Here is a 20,077-nt window from a genome sequence, read left to right on the forward strand (position 1 = left end):
CTGCTAGGGAGTGTGGGGAGCCATAGCCCCGTCCCCCGGGGCATGAAGCAGGTATGGAGGAGATCCAGGCCCCAGACATCCAGAGTCCCCAGAATACGAGGACCCAAGGAGGACCACCAGGGGAGGAACCGTGCCACCCTCCTGGGAAGAGCTGAGTAGAGCCCCAAACGAGAGGTCACCCAGCAGCTACGGAGCAGAGGCCAGAGGGGGTTGCAGTGGCGTGCCCACGGGCCCAGACCCCAATCTGACGGCCAGCACCTCCTCCCAGGCCCCCAGCCCTGACGGCTAACAGAACCGGGGTGAGTGAAGACCCCAAACCTCCCTCCACCCGCTCATATGTAGTGTTGCTGTGTGCTGTTCTAAAGTGCATTTAACAGCCTTGTCTCTTACAGAATACTGCATTTTAGGAGTTCTTCCGCTCTGTTCTCCTTTTGAAGACTGCTTTAAAGTAAATATTAAGCTGTGGAAAACCTAACATATAACTGTAACAGTAAATAAAGTGAATACTATTTTAGAAGAAAATTGTTGTCAAAAATTGTCAAAATTTGTCAAAACTATTAGGTCATCTAGTATACAATGTAATACATGGAAATGTTATTTGTGTCTTCAAAATGTCATTTTTATTGTCTCTTATTAGCACAGAATCTCTAAAAACAGTAAAAAAAAATACTACACTCACTAGTCGCTTTGTTAGGTACACTAGTTCAACAGGTCATTAACGCAAATATCTAAAAAGCAAAACACACAAACAAACTCAATGCATATTGGCATGAAGGAATAATGAAGATGATGTTCTCATGATTAAACTGAGAAACAGAACGGAGGTGTGAGCATGGTGTGCTCATTGGTGCCTGAGTATTTCAGAAACTGGTGATCTACTGGCATTTTCCAACACTAAGTTCTCTGCAGTTTCTAGAGAATAAGCTGGAAAAAATATCCAGAGAGCATCAGTTCTCTGGAAGAAAATGCCTTGTTGTTGCCAGAGGTCAGAGTAGAATAACTGCACTGCTTCCAACAGATAGGAAGTCAACTCAAAGAGCCACTCATTACAGCCAAGTTATGATGAAACAGAAAGAGGAAACAGAAAATCACAAGAATTGCTGTATTTTCTTCAAAATTTCTACATAGTATTTACACAAAAAGGAAGAAATAACACATCTAAATTTGTATATATTTTTAATTGTTAGTTATACTGAACTACATATCAATAGAAGCCCAACACCTAATATAGGTCATGGATAATGCATTAGTCTTTTCAGTTTCTGCTGTTGAAACTAGTAGTCATCATTTTCTGAGAGGAAGAGTCTCTGATTGATGAGTTATTTTCAGGTTGAGACTTTGACCAGGCCATCGCCACAGACCACAGGAAAATAAATACACCTGTGAAGAGAAAGACATAGTTTGTCAGTTATTATATTAGATGATCAAAGTCCAGTTAATCCTTGACATATGATCACATACTAACCTTGAAGGGAGTTCAATACGGTGAATACGTAGATCCCAGGGAGTGAAACGTATGTAGTGCTGGCTAACCCCCAAGGTAACCCAAGCACACAGCTGAGGCCCAGCACTGTGACACAGTCCTTCCATAACCTCTTCTTTCTCTCGTTGTTTATCTTCTTCCAGTCACTGCTGCTTCCAAAGCTTCTATCGCCCCTTCTTAGCTCCCAAATCTTAAACACCACCAGCCCCAACATGCAGGCATTGAACACGACCACGAAGAAAGGAAAAGCCACAGTAGTGATGTAGCTGACTACGAGGAGCTTTTGTTCAGACTCGTCGCTTATCCAGCACCTGCTCATTAATAAAGACATAAGAAATGGATTTGCTTAGAAATAAAATCTCCTGGCTCACTCTAATATTAAGTGATACCAAAGATAGTTTCTTACATGTGTTGTGTTAAATTGCTGTTCCTGTATTTCAGAGTGTGTTTGCCATAAACACGTGAAATCCCACAAACAGCTGCAACCAGTGTAGGAAAACCTGAAAACATGGAAGACAGAATTCATGTCAGCTGAATGTTCTTTAGGACAGCGTGAGGCATTATTATCACTGTTTCTCTGCTTCTCAATGCTGCTGCAACACTTCAACACAATCCACTTTCATTTAAAGATTTGTGACAGTGTATTGCAGAGCAGCGTCCCACCTAAACGACACTCACCCCATCCAATCAGGCTGAGTTTGAGCAGGTACCTCCTCACATAGATGTTAAAGACCCGGATGAGCAGAAGGTAGAGGTGGAAGCCCTCCAGAGCACTCCAGGTCATGGTGGCCAGCAGGGACCAGTGTAAAACCAGACCCAGTGCCAGGCAAGATGAGCCGTCCTCTTTTTCCTTCAGTTGGGCCAGGAGGCTGGACAGCAGGAAGGTGAGATGGAGGCAGAACATCGCCACTGTTAGCTGCATGTGCAGACTTATGGATTTCTCAGGATGCCGCCGACTAAAACAGAAACAGAATTATTCTCTTGTTGCCAACTGTGGAGATAGTGGATATTATCTTGACTTTTTAGATGTGAGATGATGGTAATAACTCCACACTAATGCAGCAGATAAAACAATATGTAAGAAAGGCCAAGAGGCTGTAGCCTCACTTCTCTAATGGTCTCTTAACTAGATGTAGCCACAAAGTTCACTTAATACCATACTATCACCCTCGTAGCAGTGTTTCTTTGAGGCTATTTGACAGAAGATGTCTCTGGGGAAGTGGTTACATTTTGTTTATACCAGTATCAACATGTTGAAAAAAAAATAGTTCCCAATATGTAAGCAGCAACTGAGCTTTTGTGACGTAATCTCTGCAACCTCACACGCTCATCAGTCTTTGCAGAGACAACTGTTACAGGAAACTGTTATAAATGCTCAGATATAGAGACATTTCTTTATATAGGCCACCCTGACAAAAGTTAGTAAAAATATCTGTAGTAAAAGTTTTACCCTTTAGTTCATAAGCAGCACAGTATTTGTGTCCTCAGAGGTTTTTGCCACAAACCACACTGAGCTGCTCTCTCCCATCGAATGGTAAATATAAGCAGATTAATACCCACAGCTTGATAATGATCAATTTATTAAACATTTTCCCCCATGACTGTGAGCTGCTAGACTTTCAGAAGAAATGTGATCAGTTATGACGAACTGGTTTTGTGTTCCACCGACTTTGTCACAGCATAACTAAACTGGTTATACTTGTGAAATCTATCTGATCTTTCACAACATAACTTCATTCTTCCATGACATATATTTGCACATGAAACACTATAATGTGTGGTCATATTATGTGATTTAATTTTTGTACATGTCCATAACAAGAGCCTTAATTTTGTGATTTTTGTTGGAGAGCCAACATGTTCTGAGATCCCACGTTGCGCCACAAGGGGGCACCTCCGCCCTAGTGAGATGGTTTAGTGTAATGCTACTGCTCTTCATCAGATCTAGCAGAAGCGAGAGTAAAACTCAGTACCTGTCGACCGTCTCATCATTTAATTGTTTTATTCAGTTTAGTAAGTAATAAGGCCACATGTGGATATTATTCCTTACTGTCCTTACTGTGGCCTTATTGTCCTAAAAACTCACTGAAAAGCCTTCAGTTAATCCAAAATGCTGCAGCAAGAGTCCTGACAGGGACTAGAAAGAGAGAGCAGATTTCTCCTGTTTTGGCTTCCCTTCATTGGCTTCCTGTTAAATCCAGAATTAAATTCAAAATCCTGCTCCTCACATGCAAGGTCCTAAATAATGAGGCTCCATCTTGTTTTAAATACCTTGTAGTACCATATCACCCTATTAGAGCACTTCGCTCTCGCTCTGCAGGCCTACTTGTTGTTCCTAGAGTATTTAAAAGTAGAATGGGAGGGAGAGCCTTCAGTTTTCAGGCCCCTCTTCTGTTGAACCAGCTTCCAGTTTGGTTTCAGGAGACAGACACTATCTCTACTTTCAAGATTAGGCTTCAAACTTTCCTTTTTGCTAAAGCATATAGTTAGGGCTGGACCAGGTGACCCTGAATCCTCCCTTAGTTATGCTGCAATAGACGTAGGCTGCAGGGGAATTCCCATGATGCATTGAGTGTTTCTTTTTCAGTCACTTTCCCGCTCACTATGTGTTAATAGACTTCTCTGCATTGAATCATATCTGTTATTAATCTCTGTTTCTCTTCCACAGCATGTCTTTATCCTGTCTTCCTTCTCTCACCCCAACTGGTCGCAGCAGATGGCCCCGCCCCTCCCTGAGCCTGGTTCTGCCGGAGGTTTTTTCCTGTTAAAAGTGAGTTTTCCTTCCCACTGTCACCAAAGTGCTGCTCATAGGGGGTCATATGATTGTTGGGTTTTTCTCTGTATCTATTATTGTACGATCTACTGTACAATATTAAGCACCTTGAGGCGACTGTAGTTGTGATTTGGCGTTATATAAATAAAATTTAATTGAACTGAAAAAATGAATGTGGTCCACATAATTAACATGCCAAGTAAAAGTTAAACCTGACGATTCGTTTGTCTCGGTGGGATCTCTATTTGTTTGTCTTGGTCTTTGAAATCTGTTACGGTTAAGACAGGAGGAGCTAGCTTAGCTCGCCGCATGCTGGAGTTGCGTGTAGCCTTCGGCTTTGTCTTTTTTTAAACTTAAGTCTCCCTCAAAAGTACAACACGGCTCCCGTGTATTTGAGTTAGTGAATTCACAGAGACAGTTTGATGTGCTGCCACTGTAACTGACTAAAGTTAGTGAAATAACAACTCTGGTCGCTCTGCAATGTTGATGTGGAGATGTTGACTACACAGATAAGCCACTAGTATAAGGTACAGTGCAGGAATGTTTGTTTTATTAAACTATGTGTGGGTAAAAAGAGTGTGCTTGTTTGTTACTCAGAGCTACAAATCACTGTTTAGATTTTTGTTTATATTATTTAAGTTTATTCTGATTTTGGGAATGTGAGATAAAGAGAATCAGACGATTTGTAACCGATTTCGAACACATGAATGTGTATAATTAAAGATCTGACAGAAGCGAGAGAGGAAAACAAACTACCTGTCGTCCATCTCATCATTTACCTGATTTTTTCAGGACCAGATATAATCTGTTGGCTGCCCTCTCACTAGGGGCGTGTTACACACACGCACACACATATGTGTGTCCCTTTTAAATGTATATATATTTATTCATACCGATACCTCTATATTTATCTTAATATTTACCTTTCAGTATCTCAATCTCTACACTTCATTTTATATGAATGCTTGATGTTTGTTGCATATTTGCTGCTATGGCAACTCAATTTCCCTCTGGGATTAATACATTCTGATTGTTGTTCTGATTCTATACGTGACTGTGTTACAGTGGTTTGACTTTAGAATGAAAACACTTTTTGATTAAATAAATCCAATAATAATATGTTTTTAATAACATATTTTTCATCTCTTTGACTAAAGAACCATAAAGCATATTACCTCTGTTCAACTGAATAATGTGGAACTTCACAGTGTGAGACAAAGCAGTTCACTCTGAATATGTAAATCAGGATATAGTGCTGAAGTGGAACTGTGGATAAATTCACTTTCAACAGTTGTTTTATAAAGCAGACATTATCACTGAGCTGCTGTCACTAACAAACTGAATAGCTTTTATACAGTCACTTGCAAATTGTTTATTTTCTCCAGTTTCTTATTTGATCACAATTGGGAACTGAAAACTATAAAGTTTTAAATGTGAATAATATGACATCTACTCACTGTAGATAAATATAGATGAACAAACTGATCAGTGCGAAGGGGGCGGAGAGTCCTGATCCAATGTAAGTGATGTAGTTTAGCTTGTCGGCATCAGCTTTTGTCACCGATATTCCTGGATTCTGCAACATAAAAAGATGAAGTTGTTTTGAAATGTAATTTACATTCACATGTTTGATGGACATCTGTACAGGAGCATCTATACCTAAATTTCCCCATTCCCATGTTAAAATGGCGAGATGTTTACATGTTGGAGCAATAAATGCTTGGGACTGTGTTGGTTGGTTCACCCTTCATCACAATTATATGATGAGTGAATTATTGTAGAAGTCATCCATGTGCTGGCAAAGCTTAAAATTAAGCGTGTGGGTCTTAGAGTGACAGGTGTGCTTGTTACCGTACTGGGTCTGTGACCAAGTGTGTTTTTGTAGTTATTTTCTTTGATTTGATGTTTTACACAATTTTGGTTCTCTTTATGGTTTTCTGCTTGTGTTATTTTTATCATCCCTAGTCTTTAGTTTTCTTCTACTGTGCCTTCTCTGTGTCCCATGGTTAGTTACTTTTGTCTCATGTTTCTGGTTCCCTAGTAAGTCATGTCTCCACGTCACAGTGCTTGTTTATGTCTCTTGTTTCCCGTTTTGCTTTGACAGTCTCGCCTCCATGCTCAGTGTTTCCAGTTTTGCTTCCTCCCTGTCTCGTTTTGTCAGATTGAGCTCTGTGTTTCCCTCTGTCTGTTGTTGTGTTCTTACACAGTAAGAGTACAGCATACATTTGAAACAGCTCCTTAATTTAAATTGTTTATCAACAGTAGCAGTTGTTAAACATTTATTAGATAAACACGTTGTTTGCCAAAGGCTTTTATCATACGTAGGAAGAGATTTTCAGCTCACCACAAGCACAGCAAAGAACCTCTGACGTTTGCAGCTGCAAATAAATTCATGTGCCTTGTAATTTGTGTCACAGCCTTCATTGCTCCAGTAACCTATAAAGAAAACATTCTGAGTAGCTGAGTCATTTTATTTAGAAACAAACAAACTGAAGATCGACATCTCCAATAGTACCTGTTCCATCCTTTGCTGATGTTTCCTTCCAAAATACACACGTTCCATTTTCAACCTGGAATTAAAATGAACGGTAAACAGGTTGTTACATTTTCTATTTCAGATGTTCGTCCAACACTTTTGTCTTTTTACCTCTTTGTTGTGTTTGAAGGTTAACGTGATGGGTTGTGAGAGATTCTCGACTGCACGGTTTCCTGCCCGCACACATATGACTGAGTCCCTAAATACTTCCAGACCAACCCCTCTCCTGTTTTTTGGGGGAGGAGTCAGCTGAAAGAAGGATGATACATAACATTCATGTTAGGGTGAGATTAATTGGAAAAAAATTAACTTTATTCCTAGCAGAGGTCTTGTAGTTACATTTCCACTAGTGGTGCAACGGATCAAAAATCTCACGGTTCGGATCGGATCACGGTTTTAAGTCACAGATCGGATCAATTTTTGGATCAGCAAAAAAAAAAAGAAAAAGAAAGAATTTTAACATTTATTTATTAACTTATTTAAGTTTTTTTTTTGGCTATTAAAACATTCAACTCAAGACTCATTCCATGCAACTAGATTAGATTAGATTAGATTAGATTAGATTAGATGAAACTTTATTAATCCCCCGGGTGGGTTCCTCCGGGAAATTCAGTAACTATAACTATAGTAACTATATAAAAACTAATTAAGGTGCAATATAGGGCAGTACAGGGCTTGGTATCACTCCACTGTGATATAATGAGCGGTCACGGTCACGTAGCTTTCCGTTGCCCTGGAGCTCCACCCATTTGTAGTTGGGCAACAGAAGATGCCTGGGACAGTTCAGCCATAACTTTAAACTTTTCCTGCTCATACATGCCTGGGTACAATCTTGTCACTGAAGTGGACGTGCAACAGGATATGATAGCGTGGCTCAAGCATGTTCATCATAGTTTAAACCCCTTATTTTGCACAATGGAATACGGCCTCCCGACTGGGCAGCAAAGGGCTGCTTAAATGCCGCAAACTCCTCTGCTCCTCCACTTGGACCGCTAACGCTGGCCATAACTATCGCTTGACAGACTGACCACGCGCACCATACACATCCTTTTTTTTTTCTCTTTTTCGAATCTTCGGATCACGTGCGTGCCGAACCGTGGAGTGGGATCGGTTTGGATTACGGATCAACCGTGATCCGTTGCACCACTAATTTCCACATCACTTTAAGATTCTTTTTGAAAATGTTGGCTAGTTGCAGCTGCAATTTGAAGTGCCACAACTACAGTGTTATGAAAATTTTTTGCATTTTGGTATATTTGTAACTTGGGTGTACTGCTGGATAGCTCGTTCAAACTCAGTAAGCAAGTGTCTGCTGTAGTGAGATCTAGCTTCCACCAACTGCGCCTTATCTCTATGCGGCAGCCCGCCTCCTGACTGGTACCAGGAAATTCTGCTCTATTACACCTGTTCTAGTTGGCTTGCACGGGCTGCCCATAAAGTACCGTATTCAATTTAAATTATTACTTCTTACGTTCAAAACTATTAATAAATTAGCGCTGAGTTATCCTAGTGAACTTCTCAGGCCCCATACTCCTGCTAGAACACTTAGAGCTGCTACTCAACTACTTCTGACCCAACCCAGATCTCGGCTGAAGTCTCGGGGTGACCGTGCGTTTGCTCTGGCTGCCCCGGTACTGTGGAATAACCTCCCTCTCGCTATCCGCGCCTCTGATTCTATTGCACTGTTTAAATCACGACTAAAGACCTACTCATTCAATCTTGCCCTTCCTTCTAGTTAACATTTCATTTATGATTTTACATTATGCACTTTTATGCTCATTTAATTCCTTGTTTGTTGTGTATCTGCTGCTTCTATGTATCAGTGACAGTTATCTGCTTGCATACTTAGTACTTGCTTTGGTCTTATTTCTATTTCTATTATCTTTCTTTTATTCTCTATGTTACTTGTTAAGCACCTTGGCATACCCTTGGTTTTTAGTGTGCTTTATAAATAAAGCTTATTATTATTATTGTTATTATTATTATTTTGCAATAATTGTCAACAATTTTTTTTACATGGCTGTGGAGGAATTTGTCCCAGCTGTCACGGTCGGACGGTCCTCCCCGGACGACCTGCTTGTGTGCGAGTGTGTGTCTCCCTCCCTCCCTTTATTACTCGGGAGGAGAAGCACACACAGATTTTCACTGAAGAGACTCACCTGCACCACCATTGGGAATTGGGAGAAAATCACCTTTGGAGAATCGCACTTCTTTCTTGTTTAAGACTGTATTTGAGCACTGTAAATAAACACACTGTCTGCTTTGCATCCAGAGCTCCGTGCTTGAGTCCCTACCTTCCATTAGCCGTGACACCAGTCTACTTTGCAGAATTGTTTTAATTCAGTCAAACAAGGATTTTTGAAGATGAATGGTTTGTATATAGTTGTGTTTAAATATCTCAAGCAGGATATCTTAAGTCCAGACTTCGATTAGACCCCTGTGAAACATTCATGGTAGAGAGCTGAGCCATTAATGAAAATACAACCCAGAACACTTCTTCAGGTTCAATCTCAAAGAGATAGAGCTGTAAAGACAAATTTCATTGTTATGTTCAGGCCTGTGAAACAGGCTCTGTAAGATTTGTAAAATTATGTGTATGGACAAAAGTAAATGCTCCAGAAGCTTTCGGACTCATGCTTGTGAAGCATGTTGTTGTGAGTTAGCTGTATGGCAGGCTTTTTATAGAACTGTAGTCAGAATGCATTACTGAAATAAAGGTTAACTTTGTTTGTAGACTGGTTGAGGAATTTGTAAGATATATAAGACAAACTTTAATTTGAAATTAAATTAAAGCAAACACTTCTCATTGTGGCCCTCAGTGAAACGTAATTGGACAACTTATTAAAGGAGCAACTTTTAATCAGTTTTCATAATAAGCAACAGCTGATTGTGAAGAGAGCTCGTGGAAATATGTAAGTTTTTTTTCTGTTGCCTTTAGCGTTACCAACCTTAAAATAACTGCTGTTAATTACAGAGGCCACCACCAGGACATCCACCTCAGACACATTTCCTATGCTTTCTTGTAGAGCTGATGATGGGATGTGAACTCTATGTTCAAATGTAGGACTCACATCAACCTAAAAAGCATACACGAAAACATAACTTTAAAAAAATGTGTTGGTTGTCAGTAATCAGAGTTCATTAATACAAAAATACAGAAATTCAGATCAAATGTAACTTTTTCACTTCTAAAAAGCACTTCAGCTCCAAACGACCTCACCTCTTGACGCGAGTCTACTTTGAGTTGTTTGATGCCTCTCATGAAGCGGCCTCTTGGCTTGCAGGTCATAATTTTGTCCTCATAACAACTACCAACAGAAATGTAATATAGTTCAGATATATAAACATGCAAACAGGGATATAACTGAGGATAAAAAAGACAAACTAATGCAAAGAGATGAGAAGTAAGATCAATTATTTCATAGTGGACCTTTCTCTGTTATTTGATTACTTCATTTGTTTATGGCTATACATTTAAAGGAGAAAAAATGAAACTGCAAGAACTTGAGTTGAACAAAAATAAATTCTCTTGTACTGCTTTAATTTAAATTTCTGACAATAATTTAATAATAATGTTCATATTATCATATATCAAATTCTACAGCTTTGTTAAGTCTTTTGGCATTTCAAAATGTGACACTGCTACCTTTGGCATCGACGATTATAAAATCCTGTTTTACATAAACATTTAACCTTGAGCCCTCAGCGTAACATTTGAATGCACTGTCTAACCGGTTAGTTTTCAAAGTAAACAGGCTTATTTTAACCCAAACTAGTGACTAAACTACATTTTTTACCAACTAATCTGGATTCGTACATCTAACCATTACTAATACATAAGAACCTCATAGTTTGATAAACATAAATATATTTAAATGCCAAAAAAGCTATGTTAATTACATTTTGAAGACATTGGTACACAGAACATTTTTAAATACTATGATGTTGTCTTTCACAGGAAAACAACGTGAGACATTCAGACAAAGCTGCTGCCATGCCAGAGACCGCAGTGTTACTGCAGTTGGTTCTTTGATGCATGAGCTGCAGAAATGATAAGACAAGGCATAAGTTGTGGTATTTTAACCCAGTTCACAATTTTTACTAAACTTAACTGAAAACTTTTAGCTGCCTAAATCTATCCAAGCAGCTAACACAAGGCAAAAATAAAAATAAAAAACAATATAAAAAGTACAGTAAAAAAGACAAGTAGAGACAAAAGTCAACAGTGAGAGAAAGAGGACACAGAGGTTCGCAGTCTTATGATTTACGCCATCTCCAGCACTTCTGCCAACGTCTGAGCTCTTTAAATCAAGAAATATGAGCATCAGCTAAAATTTTAGAATTATCATCCAAATAATGTTTCTAGATGAATCAAGTCTGTATTAAGTTTAACAAACACCAGCTTACACAATACACTTAAACAATAATACAAAATTATGTTTACTCCAAAGTGTTACACTGTGTTCCTCTAGATCAGTGTCCTTGAACCAACACAGCTGATTTAAATGGCTAAATTAGCTCCTCAACGTGTCCTGAAGTTCTCCAGAGGCCTGGTAACGAACTAATCATGTGATTCAGGTGTGTTGACCCAAGGTGAGATCTAAAACCTGCATTACACCGGCCCTCGAGGCCTGGAGTTGCCCACCCCTGCTCTAGTTGATAGATCTGTGACTCATTTCTCCACTGTCCTCTCAGATAAGACTGGTCTTGCTCTCAGCATCAGTATCAGTGTGTGATTTATATGTTAAAGGGTGTATACTAACACTTTATCTAACATTTAACTATATAATTTTCAAAAACAGGAATGTGATATGTACAGTAAGTTGAATTACCCTATCCATGATTCACTTTTTCGGCATTCATCAAGAACATTTTCACAGAAGTCTGTCAAAGTAAAACACACAGGAATGGAAGGATCAAAATTAGCATAATGAATATATTTAAACAAAACTGGAAGCTGATTAAACGTCTAAGTGGCATCTAACACCAGAGACACATGAGAGACAAGATGTTATTTTACAAGTATTTGATCAGCACTTGTGAAACTGGTTGACTTAAAGTCCTTACTAGCTATTGGTAACAAAGAAGCTGGGGTAATTTTACTTTTTCAAGGATTCATAACTTTGAGATATTTAGTGTGGTATTCACTTCACAAGTATACTCCTTTCAACATAAGAGTGATAACATGGTAGGTTTACTCACCACCAGCTCGGGACATAGAAAAACAGAGGGTTGTTGTGATAAAAAGTATCATCCACATTGCGTCTCACTCATCAACAGATATAGATTTGCTGTAAGAGGTCCACAGGGTGTTTTTCTGTCTGGTTGATGTTTGCTGAATGAGATCAAATGGGAGTTTCACATCTACATGTATCACATGCTTTAACAGACCTGTGGTTCACAGCTCAGATGAGGAAATGACTCACATCAGGCAGTTCACAATGATCAAATACTTTTAAGCTTCTGCTCTAAATTTTCACAGAAATATTAACTGAGAAGAGAGACTGGTACACTGTGTAGAAAAACAGTAGAGCCATGTAAGAGTCTGTCTGTGAAGACAGTTCTAATAATTTATGTATTTTAAAAAAATAATAACTTAGAAACAAATACAAATATTTGTGCTGTAACTGAATGGCTGACATTAGATGACATCTAGATGAGGACATTTCTAAATCATACAGTTTTCCTGTGTAGAAAACAAAAGGTCAAGTGACCGCGGTCAAGAAATACTGATACTTACAGCTTGCTGAGGAAGTGAAACAGGAGCTTGCGCCACACCAGTTCTACAGGTTGCAGCACACAAAATAAGATGCAAATCTTTGAATATTAAATCTTTGAAGGTTACGGGTCTGCACTGTATATTACTTCTCTATTCTCACTGACGTATTTCTCTTTACATAGTATTTCATTTCTATTCAGAATAGTTAATGTTTTATTCTAAAAATGCAGTTAGTAGTGTTTTTTTAGGCTTACCTAAGTTTTGGATGCAAGAGATTTGTGGTATTCCGGGTTTATCATTTGAAGTAATGGTAGGAAAGAAAGTATTCTCTGCTTCTCTGTTTTGTGGGTTAACTGGTCCACGAGAAAATAAAGACATTCACAGTTTGTTCAAAATTGATGAACAATTTGTGATGAACAATCAAAATATGATGACAACAATCCAGCCAAACCCAAGACACCTCATAGAAAAGATTAAAAAAATAGAAATAAAGATTTAAACGTGTAGAAGTTAAGAAAGTTGACAAATGTAAAGCTGAAAACAGATTACTTTTGCAAGCTCCATTTCAAGTCTTAAATAAATGATGCATAAAATTCTGTAATATTAAAAACTGCATCACCGAGGAGCACACCAGGAAAGTTACATGTGCAGGATGATTTCATTACAACAGAGCTATTGTGCTCGTTTCCATATCTATATTAATATTCTTTGAATGTTCAAGCTTAGCTTTGCAGAATTCACAGTTCAGTAAATTGTTTATCACATATGTGGTGAATAAATTACTCACATTGATGAGTTATCACTATGTGGTCGTATAAACATTCTTATCTATTTGACAGGGGTCACTAGACTGCAACTAAAGTACTTTTTGAATGTACATGTGGTACTTTTTCACTATATTTTGGCTGTTAATATCATGCTTTCTACTTCATAATAATAATGTTCATTATGTTCTTGGCAGAGGGAAGAATGACACCTCACTGGAGAAGGTGATTCATGAGAATGTTTACTTTTTCCAAAATATCTCAAAGATCACGTAACAAGTTGTGGTTCTGAGTTATGATAGAAATATTCACACAGGCAGCATATAACCACGTGACATGACAGGCATTGAATCAGTTTGAGAGTTGTCAGCTGGAGACTGTGTTGCTATGGTTACATGAAAGAAAATTATCAGTTGCTGTTTTATTAAGGCCATCCGGGAGAATGGTGCGTCTGGCCCATTTTTACAGACCATTCGGTCCTTGTACAAATATAAAAATATAAATAATAGAGCTCAGTTCATATCACTGGAAGTAAGTTAGACCTGTTTCCGGTGGGTGTTGGACTCCGCCAGGGCTGCCCTTTGTCACGATTCTGTTCATAGTTTTCATAGTTTTTTATGAACAGAAAATCTTTTTATGAACAGGATATCTGCAGCGCCGCGAGCGGTAAGCAGAAACGAGAGGGTTTGCCATTCTTGTTAACAACAACAACCCTGCCCACATATCAATCAAAGAACGCATTTCCTGTCCTCACTTTGAACTGTGCACTGCTGGACTCAGGCTGTATTATTTGCCCAGGGAATTTACCCCTGTAATGTTGGTGGCTGTTTACGTTCCTCCCTCTGCTAACTCCACAGCTGCATGCGACACTAAAAGGTGCTTTATAAATAAAATTTATTATTATGATTATGATGATGATGATGATGTTTATTATTGTTACTATCCACTCTATTATTACTACCCACTCTGATATAGTACCGGGCTGTGGTTGACTCCTTTGTCACGTAGTGTGAGCAGAATCACCCGCAGCTCAATGTGGCAAAGACCAAGGAATTGATTGTGGACTTTAGGAAAACCAGGAAAACCTTGACCCCTGTTTCAATCCAGGGGGTCAATATGGCCATTGTGGAGGACTATGAATACCTCAGAGTATACATAGACAATAAATTGCACTTTAAAAAACACCACTCCACTTTATAGGAAGGACCAGAGTTGTCTCTATTTTCTGAGGTCCTTCAACATCTGTTGATGCTCAGGATTTTCTATGAGTCTTTTGTGGTCAGTGCTATCCTCTATGCTGTTGCATGCTGGGGCAGCAGGTCAAGGGTTGCTGATGCCAACAGACTAAATAAACTGATCCGCAAAGCCAGTAATGTTGTGGGGATGGAGCTGGACTCATTTAGGGTGGTGTCTGAGAGGTAGATGTTGTCCAAGATAAGGACAAAGCTGGACATTACCTCCCACTCGCTCCATGATGTGCTGGCTAGTCACAGAGCACATTCAGTGAGAGACCAAGATTACCAAAAAGCACCACTGAACGGCACAGGACATCTTTCCTGGCCATGGCCATCTCCCTATACCCCTCCTCCATCTAATACACTGTAAACACTGCAATAGTTACAACCTTTTGCACACGCTTTTATCTACTCTGTAATATTCTTCTCAATATGATATGCATGCATAAATATGATATTTATTTATAAACACCTCTGTTAAATGTTGATATTTTTAATCGAGTGATTTGTATATATTAGTGCTATTTCTTAAGTTGTTAAATCTGTAACATTTTGTATTGTTTAAATAGTTTAGTCTGTCACTGTTACTGCCTTGAAGCAAGTGTAACCAACATAATTTCCTTAGGGATTAATAAAGTACTCTGATTCTATTCTGATTGGTGGCCCAATGATTTTATCCTTGCTCTTTGCAGATGATGTGATTCTATTGGCTTCATCATGTGACCTTCAGCTTGCACTGGAGCAGTTTGTGTTGTGTGTGAAAGTGGCAGATATGAGAATTAGCACTTCCTATTCCAAGACCTACTGGGAGGACCACCAGGGCAGAGTTAAAGAGTTTTAGTAATTCTTCTATTAATAACTGAACTAAAAGAGACGGTTAAGCCGTTATCACCATTTAAAGAAACTCAGGAGTTGGTCAGTAAATTAAAAGTAAGTAAAAAAAGGATTAATCACCAAACACTCCTCCCCATCGAGCAGGAGCAACCAGTCACCACACATAGCTCACTAGCTGCAAACACCAGCATGGCTCTCTGGAACTAGAGCTCACCCTTTTCTGGCCTTAAGCACTTCTAATTGCTGATGGGAGTCAGCTGAATAAAAAAGGTGGCAGGAGATATGGCCAGACACATGTGGGTGTGGGCAGAAAATGGTAGATATTTTTGGTTACTTATTACTTAATATTATTATTACAGATTATTACAGATTAAATTATTATATTACATATTACAGATTTAAAAAATAACAATCTAGAACTACTTTTTCAATCTAGAATCACATTTTTAAAAATATTTTATTCATATAGATAAAGCTACACAGCAGCAGCTAAAATAATTATAAAGCCCTATGAAGCTACCATGTCCGTTGAGCAGAGGATGGCACTGCTGAAAATAGTATAGTATAAAAGAGTGTAGAGCTACCCCCGAATTTCCTGTGCTAGGGGACTTCCCATGATGCACAGAGCAATTCGGCGCTACTGCGTGCCACAAAATGTTGCCTTCTCATAGTTTGTGCCCATCTTATCTCTATGTGCTCTTCTTTTTTATCTTCTGAGGTCATTGTACTCTGCGCTGAAAAGCTTAGAAATATGGTATCTAACCAGATTCTTACTCTGGATGGCATTACCTTGGCCTCCAGTGACACTGTGAGGAACCTTGGAGTCATTTTTGACCAGGATATGTCCTTCAACGCACATATTAAACAAATATGTAAGACTGTGTTCTTCCATTTGCGCAACATCTCTAAAATTAGAAATATCCTGTCTCAGAGTGACGCTGAAAAACTAGTTCATGCATTTATTACTTCCAGGCTGGACTACTGCAATTCATTATTATCAGGATGTCCAAAAACTCACTGAAAAGCCTTCAGCTAATCCAAAATGCTGCAGCAAGAGTACTGACAGGGACTAGAAAGAGAGAGCATATTTCTCCTGTTTTGGCTTCCCTTCATTGGCTTCCTGTTAAATCCAGAATTGAATTCAAAATCCTGCTCCTCACATACAAGGTCTTAAATAATCAGGCCCCATCTTATCTTAATGACCTTGTAGTACCATATCACCCTATTAGAGCACTTCCCTCTCGCTCTGCAGGCCTACTTGTTGTTCCTAGAGTATTTAAAAGTAGAATGGGAGGCAGAGCCTTCAGTTTTCAGGCCCCTCTTCTGTGGAACCAGCTTCCAGTTTGGATTCGGGAGACAGACACTATCTCTACTTTTAAGATTAGGCTTAAAACTTTCCTTTTTGCTAAAGCATATAGTTAGGGCTGGACCAGGTGACCCTGAATCCTCCCTTAGTTATGCTGCAATAGATGTAGGCTGCCGGGGGATTCCCATGATGCATTGAGTTTTTCCTTTCCAGTCACCTTTCTCGCTCACTATGTATTAACAGACCTCTCTGCATTGAATCATATCTGTTATTAATCTCTGTTTCTCTTCCACAGCATGTCTTTATCCTGTCTTCCTTCTCTCACCCCAACCGGTCGCAGCAGATGGCCCCGCCCCTCCCTGAGCCTGGTTCTGCCGGAGGTTTCTTCTTGTTTTTTTTTTTTTTTTTTTTTTTTTTTTTTTTTTTTCTGCCTGTCCCATTTGGTTCTTTAGCCGTCAGAATTGTTGTCTGAAGACCAACAAGGATACCCAATGGATTTATTTTGCCAAATGGATCATCATGGCATTGCCGTATTGGTCCATTTGATCGACCTTTGTTTTTATTATTTATTTTATTTTATTTTCAGTTGTTACAGACGGGACAGACATGAGTGAGGGATAGGAAAGGGAGAAAGAAAGAGGAAGGAAAAGAAAAACAGAAGGGGAGAGGGACAGTGGGAAAGGGGGAAAAAAAAAAAAAAAATCTCCGGGATCACCTGTTGAGAGAAAAAGAATAGAAAACAAGCAAAAAAACAAAACAAAACAAAGCAACATACTATACACAACACCATCGCATTAATCTAGCTAAGTGTAAACAGCAGTAAATACTAAATATTGAATGATGTTGTGCAGCACGCAGGACAGACAGCGCACAATGTGCTTTGAAGTAGCAGCCAAGAGGTTTCTTCTTGTTAAAAGGGAGTTTTTCCTTCCCACTGTTGCCAAAGTGCTTGCTCATAGGGGGTCATATGATTGTTGGGTTTTTCTCTGTATCTATGAAGCGCCTTGAGGCGACTTTTGTTGTGATTTGGCGCTATATAAATAAAATTGAATTGAATTGAATTGAATTCTATTTCCCCTCACTTGGAACCACAAAAGCAGATGGCTTCTGTTGAAGATCTGTTCCTGTCTGTTTCCTTTATGCTGAGGTGCTGCTTACAGAGGGCTTACATATTTTGGTTTTCCTTCCAAGGGTCTTTGCCTTACAATATAAGGTGTCGTGAAGCTTAATTGAATTGAAATCTGTCATATTACGTACTGTTCTGAATCAACGAGCCTAAAGTGAAAATGTGAAGTGGGGTAAAAAGCTCTATATTCCATATTGGAAAGAAAGCCTTTTCATTTCATTTGATCACTTGAAGTTAGTATTTCAAATGCATAAAGACTAGGGAGTCTAAATTGAATCTAAGAATCTAACAATCAGCCATTAGAGGCACGAGCAAAACCAAAAGCACACAGAAAATATTGTGCACAAGGGATCACTCCAGAGAAACTCTGTTGTGGAGTTTCATAGAAGTTTATAAAAGTTTCACTTCCTCTCAGATACCATCAGATGACGTCTGCAGCCCCGTTTTACTAAAAAGTCAGTTCAGTCCAAACCAGTCAGAGTATTGGTTTTCATGTGTACAAACCATGAAAACTGATGTTTCCACTTAGCTGTCACGCAGCATTCATGTTTCACAATCAGCTGTAAAGTCATGATGTGTCATTACAGCCTCCTCAATCTTAGGGTGGCAATTTTTTTAAGCTGCTAGTGAGGTGCCTAATACTCATTGAGACAGCTGCTGAGAGGGTGTGTGGGCTCTGTGAAGCTGATTTGTGTTTCACTCTTTATTAGAACAGTGGGACCGACAACAATCACTGCACCCAAACCACTGAAGCAAGAGGTTACATTTGGTTTTAGTTCATGAAACCAACAAGAAACCTCAAACCTTATGACAGTTCCCAGAGCTGATCATTAAAGTGTCATTTTTAAGTGTGAAGGCTTAATAGTGTGAATTTCAATATTGTGATCAAAATATTTCTGCTTGAGTCATCCTGGACTTAATGAAAAAGTAAAAGCCAGAAGAAAATACCTGAAAGTGTACACCTCACTGAGAAACTGACCTGCAGTGAAGCCGAATGGGATCTGACAGGGCATTGGAAGTAAATGCTCTAAATGAGAAACGAGTGCAGGACATCTATAATTTCCATCTACACCAACGTATCTAAGCCATAATACAACAACACATTAATTTTTTTTAAATTAAGTGATTTGTTGTTAAATTGCTGAAAATCTTTGCCTTCTCGTATCTGAAAATAATGCAACCATAAGAATCATAGCTGTATTTTTTCAAAACTGATATAATATTAATAAGATTTCATATAAAATAAATCAAAAAATAAAATAATTGTTCATCAGTCAACAGTCAACACCTAATATAGGTCATGGATAATACATTTCTGCTGCAGTTGTTTAAACTGGTGTTCATCATTTTCTGAAGAGTCTTTGACTAATGAAACATTGCTTTCTGAGCCAAAGCCGCACATTATTAAAGATTAATAATTCTTCTAGCATACTTCATCCTGTGCACACTTCATATAAGGATTTACCTACTAACCTTAAGGTGAGTTTAACACGGTGAATACGTGGATCCCAGGGAGTGAAACGTATGGAGTGCTGGCCAACCCCCAAGGTAATCCCAGCACACACCTTTGTTCAGACTCAATGCTGATCCAGCGTCTGCTCATTATTAAAGACATAAAAAAATAAAGTGAGTTTCTTTAACGTAACAGCATGTATTTGTGCATAGTCAAACCACCATATTTAACCATATTGCATATTTAAAATCAAAACCACTGATAGTTTTTTACATCTGTGCTTTTGAACTTGCCATTTTTGACATCCCCTAGTTTTAGAGTGTACTTGCCATAAACACCTGAGATCCTGCAAATTGTTGCAACCTATGTGGGAAAACTTGGACAAGGGAAAGAATTACCTTCAGTTGAATCATTAGATACCACAACCAAGATAAGATAAAATGTTAAAAAAAATGTTAGTGTAAGAACCTTGCCAGTGTTTGTGTGTGTGTGTATAAAAGGTAAATGCTGGAATGTGGCTTGACAGCATTACATTTATTTAAAAAGATATTGCTCTGAATGAAAAAAAAAACCAAGCAAATAAATAAAAAAACAAACAAAAAAAACCCAAATATGAGTCTGCACCAGTAACCTTAATCTTGAGAATCTATACTTTTAACCCAGCAATGCTGGATTACCACAATTCTTTGTGTAATGGGCTGGTTAAGCACTGTTATGATGACTACAGCTGGTACAAAATGCTGATGCTCGATCTCTAAACTGTCAGACTTTGTCAAATTCTCACCAGACACTGGTTATACAGTTCAGTTGACTAGAAGCTGCATAGAGAAGGGAGAAGAAGTGATTTG

The 20,077-nt window shown here is 38.7% G+C and overlaps 1 protein-coding gene across 4 annotated transcripts; it reads right to left on the reverse strand.

The window, feature by feature from the left end:
- Window positions 1-1,159: 1,159 nt before the first annotated feature.
- Window positions 1,160-19,673, reverse strand: LOC146526172 (adhesion G-protein coupled receptor G1-like). Of its 4 annotated transcripts, XM_085181675.1 has the most exons (16): window positions 19,503-19,673; window positions 19,250-19,371; window positions 18,756-18,803; window positions 12,533-12,575; window positions 11,995-12,127; window positions 11,625-11,676; window positions 10,013-10,100; window positions 9,741-9,869; window positions 6,904-7,041; window positions 6,772-6,826; window positions 6,601-6,692; window positions 5,714-5,832; window positions 2,162-2,439; window positions 1,890-1,983; window positions 1,466-1,794; window positions 1,160-1,380 (listed from the first exon to the last, which is right to left on the reverse strand). In XM_085181675.1, the coding sequence occupies exons 5-16, from the start codon at window positions 12,050-12,052 to the stop codon at window positions 1,256-1,258; spliced, it is 1,557 nt and encodes a 518-aa protein (XP_085037801.1). In that variant the 5' UTR covers window positions 12,053-12,127; window positions 12,533-12,575; window positions 18,756-18,803; window positions 19,250-19,371; window positions 19,503-19,673; the 3' UTR covers window positions 1,160-1,255. The 4 variants fall into 4 exon arrangements, with proteins under 4 accessions (XP_085037801.1, XP_085037676.1, XP_085037754.1 ...); XM_085181550.1 differs by having other exon boundaries at window positions 11,995-12,864; XM_085181628.1 differs by lacking the exons at window positions 18,756-18,803; window positions 19,250-19,371; window positions 19,503-19,673 and adding an exon at window positions 12,766-12,864.
- Window positions 19,674-20,077: the final 404 nt, after the last annotated feature.

This window comes from Neolamprologus multifasciatus, chromosome 1 (genome assembly GCF_963576455.1).
Source record: "Neolamprologus multifasciatus chromosome 1, fNeoMul1.2, whole genome shotgun sequence".
Taxonomy (NCBI): Eukaryota; Metazoa; Chordata; class Actinopteri; order Cichliformes; family Cichlidae; genus Neolamprologus; species Neolamprologus multifasciatus.

Coding starts and splice junctions, on each gene's coding strand:
- LOC146526172 (XM_085181675.1), bottom strand. CDS start 12,052: ATGTGGATGATACTTTTTATCACAACAACCCTCTGTTTTTCTATGTCC. Junction 11,677..11,994: donor TTCTATGTCCCGAGCTGGTG/GTGAGTAAACCT, acceptor TTACTTTGACAG/ACTTCTGTGAAAATGTTCTT. Junction 10,101..11,624: donor AAAAGTGAATCATGGATAGG/GTAATTCAACTT, acceptor TTCTGTTGGTAG/TTGTTATGAGGACAAAATTA.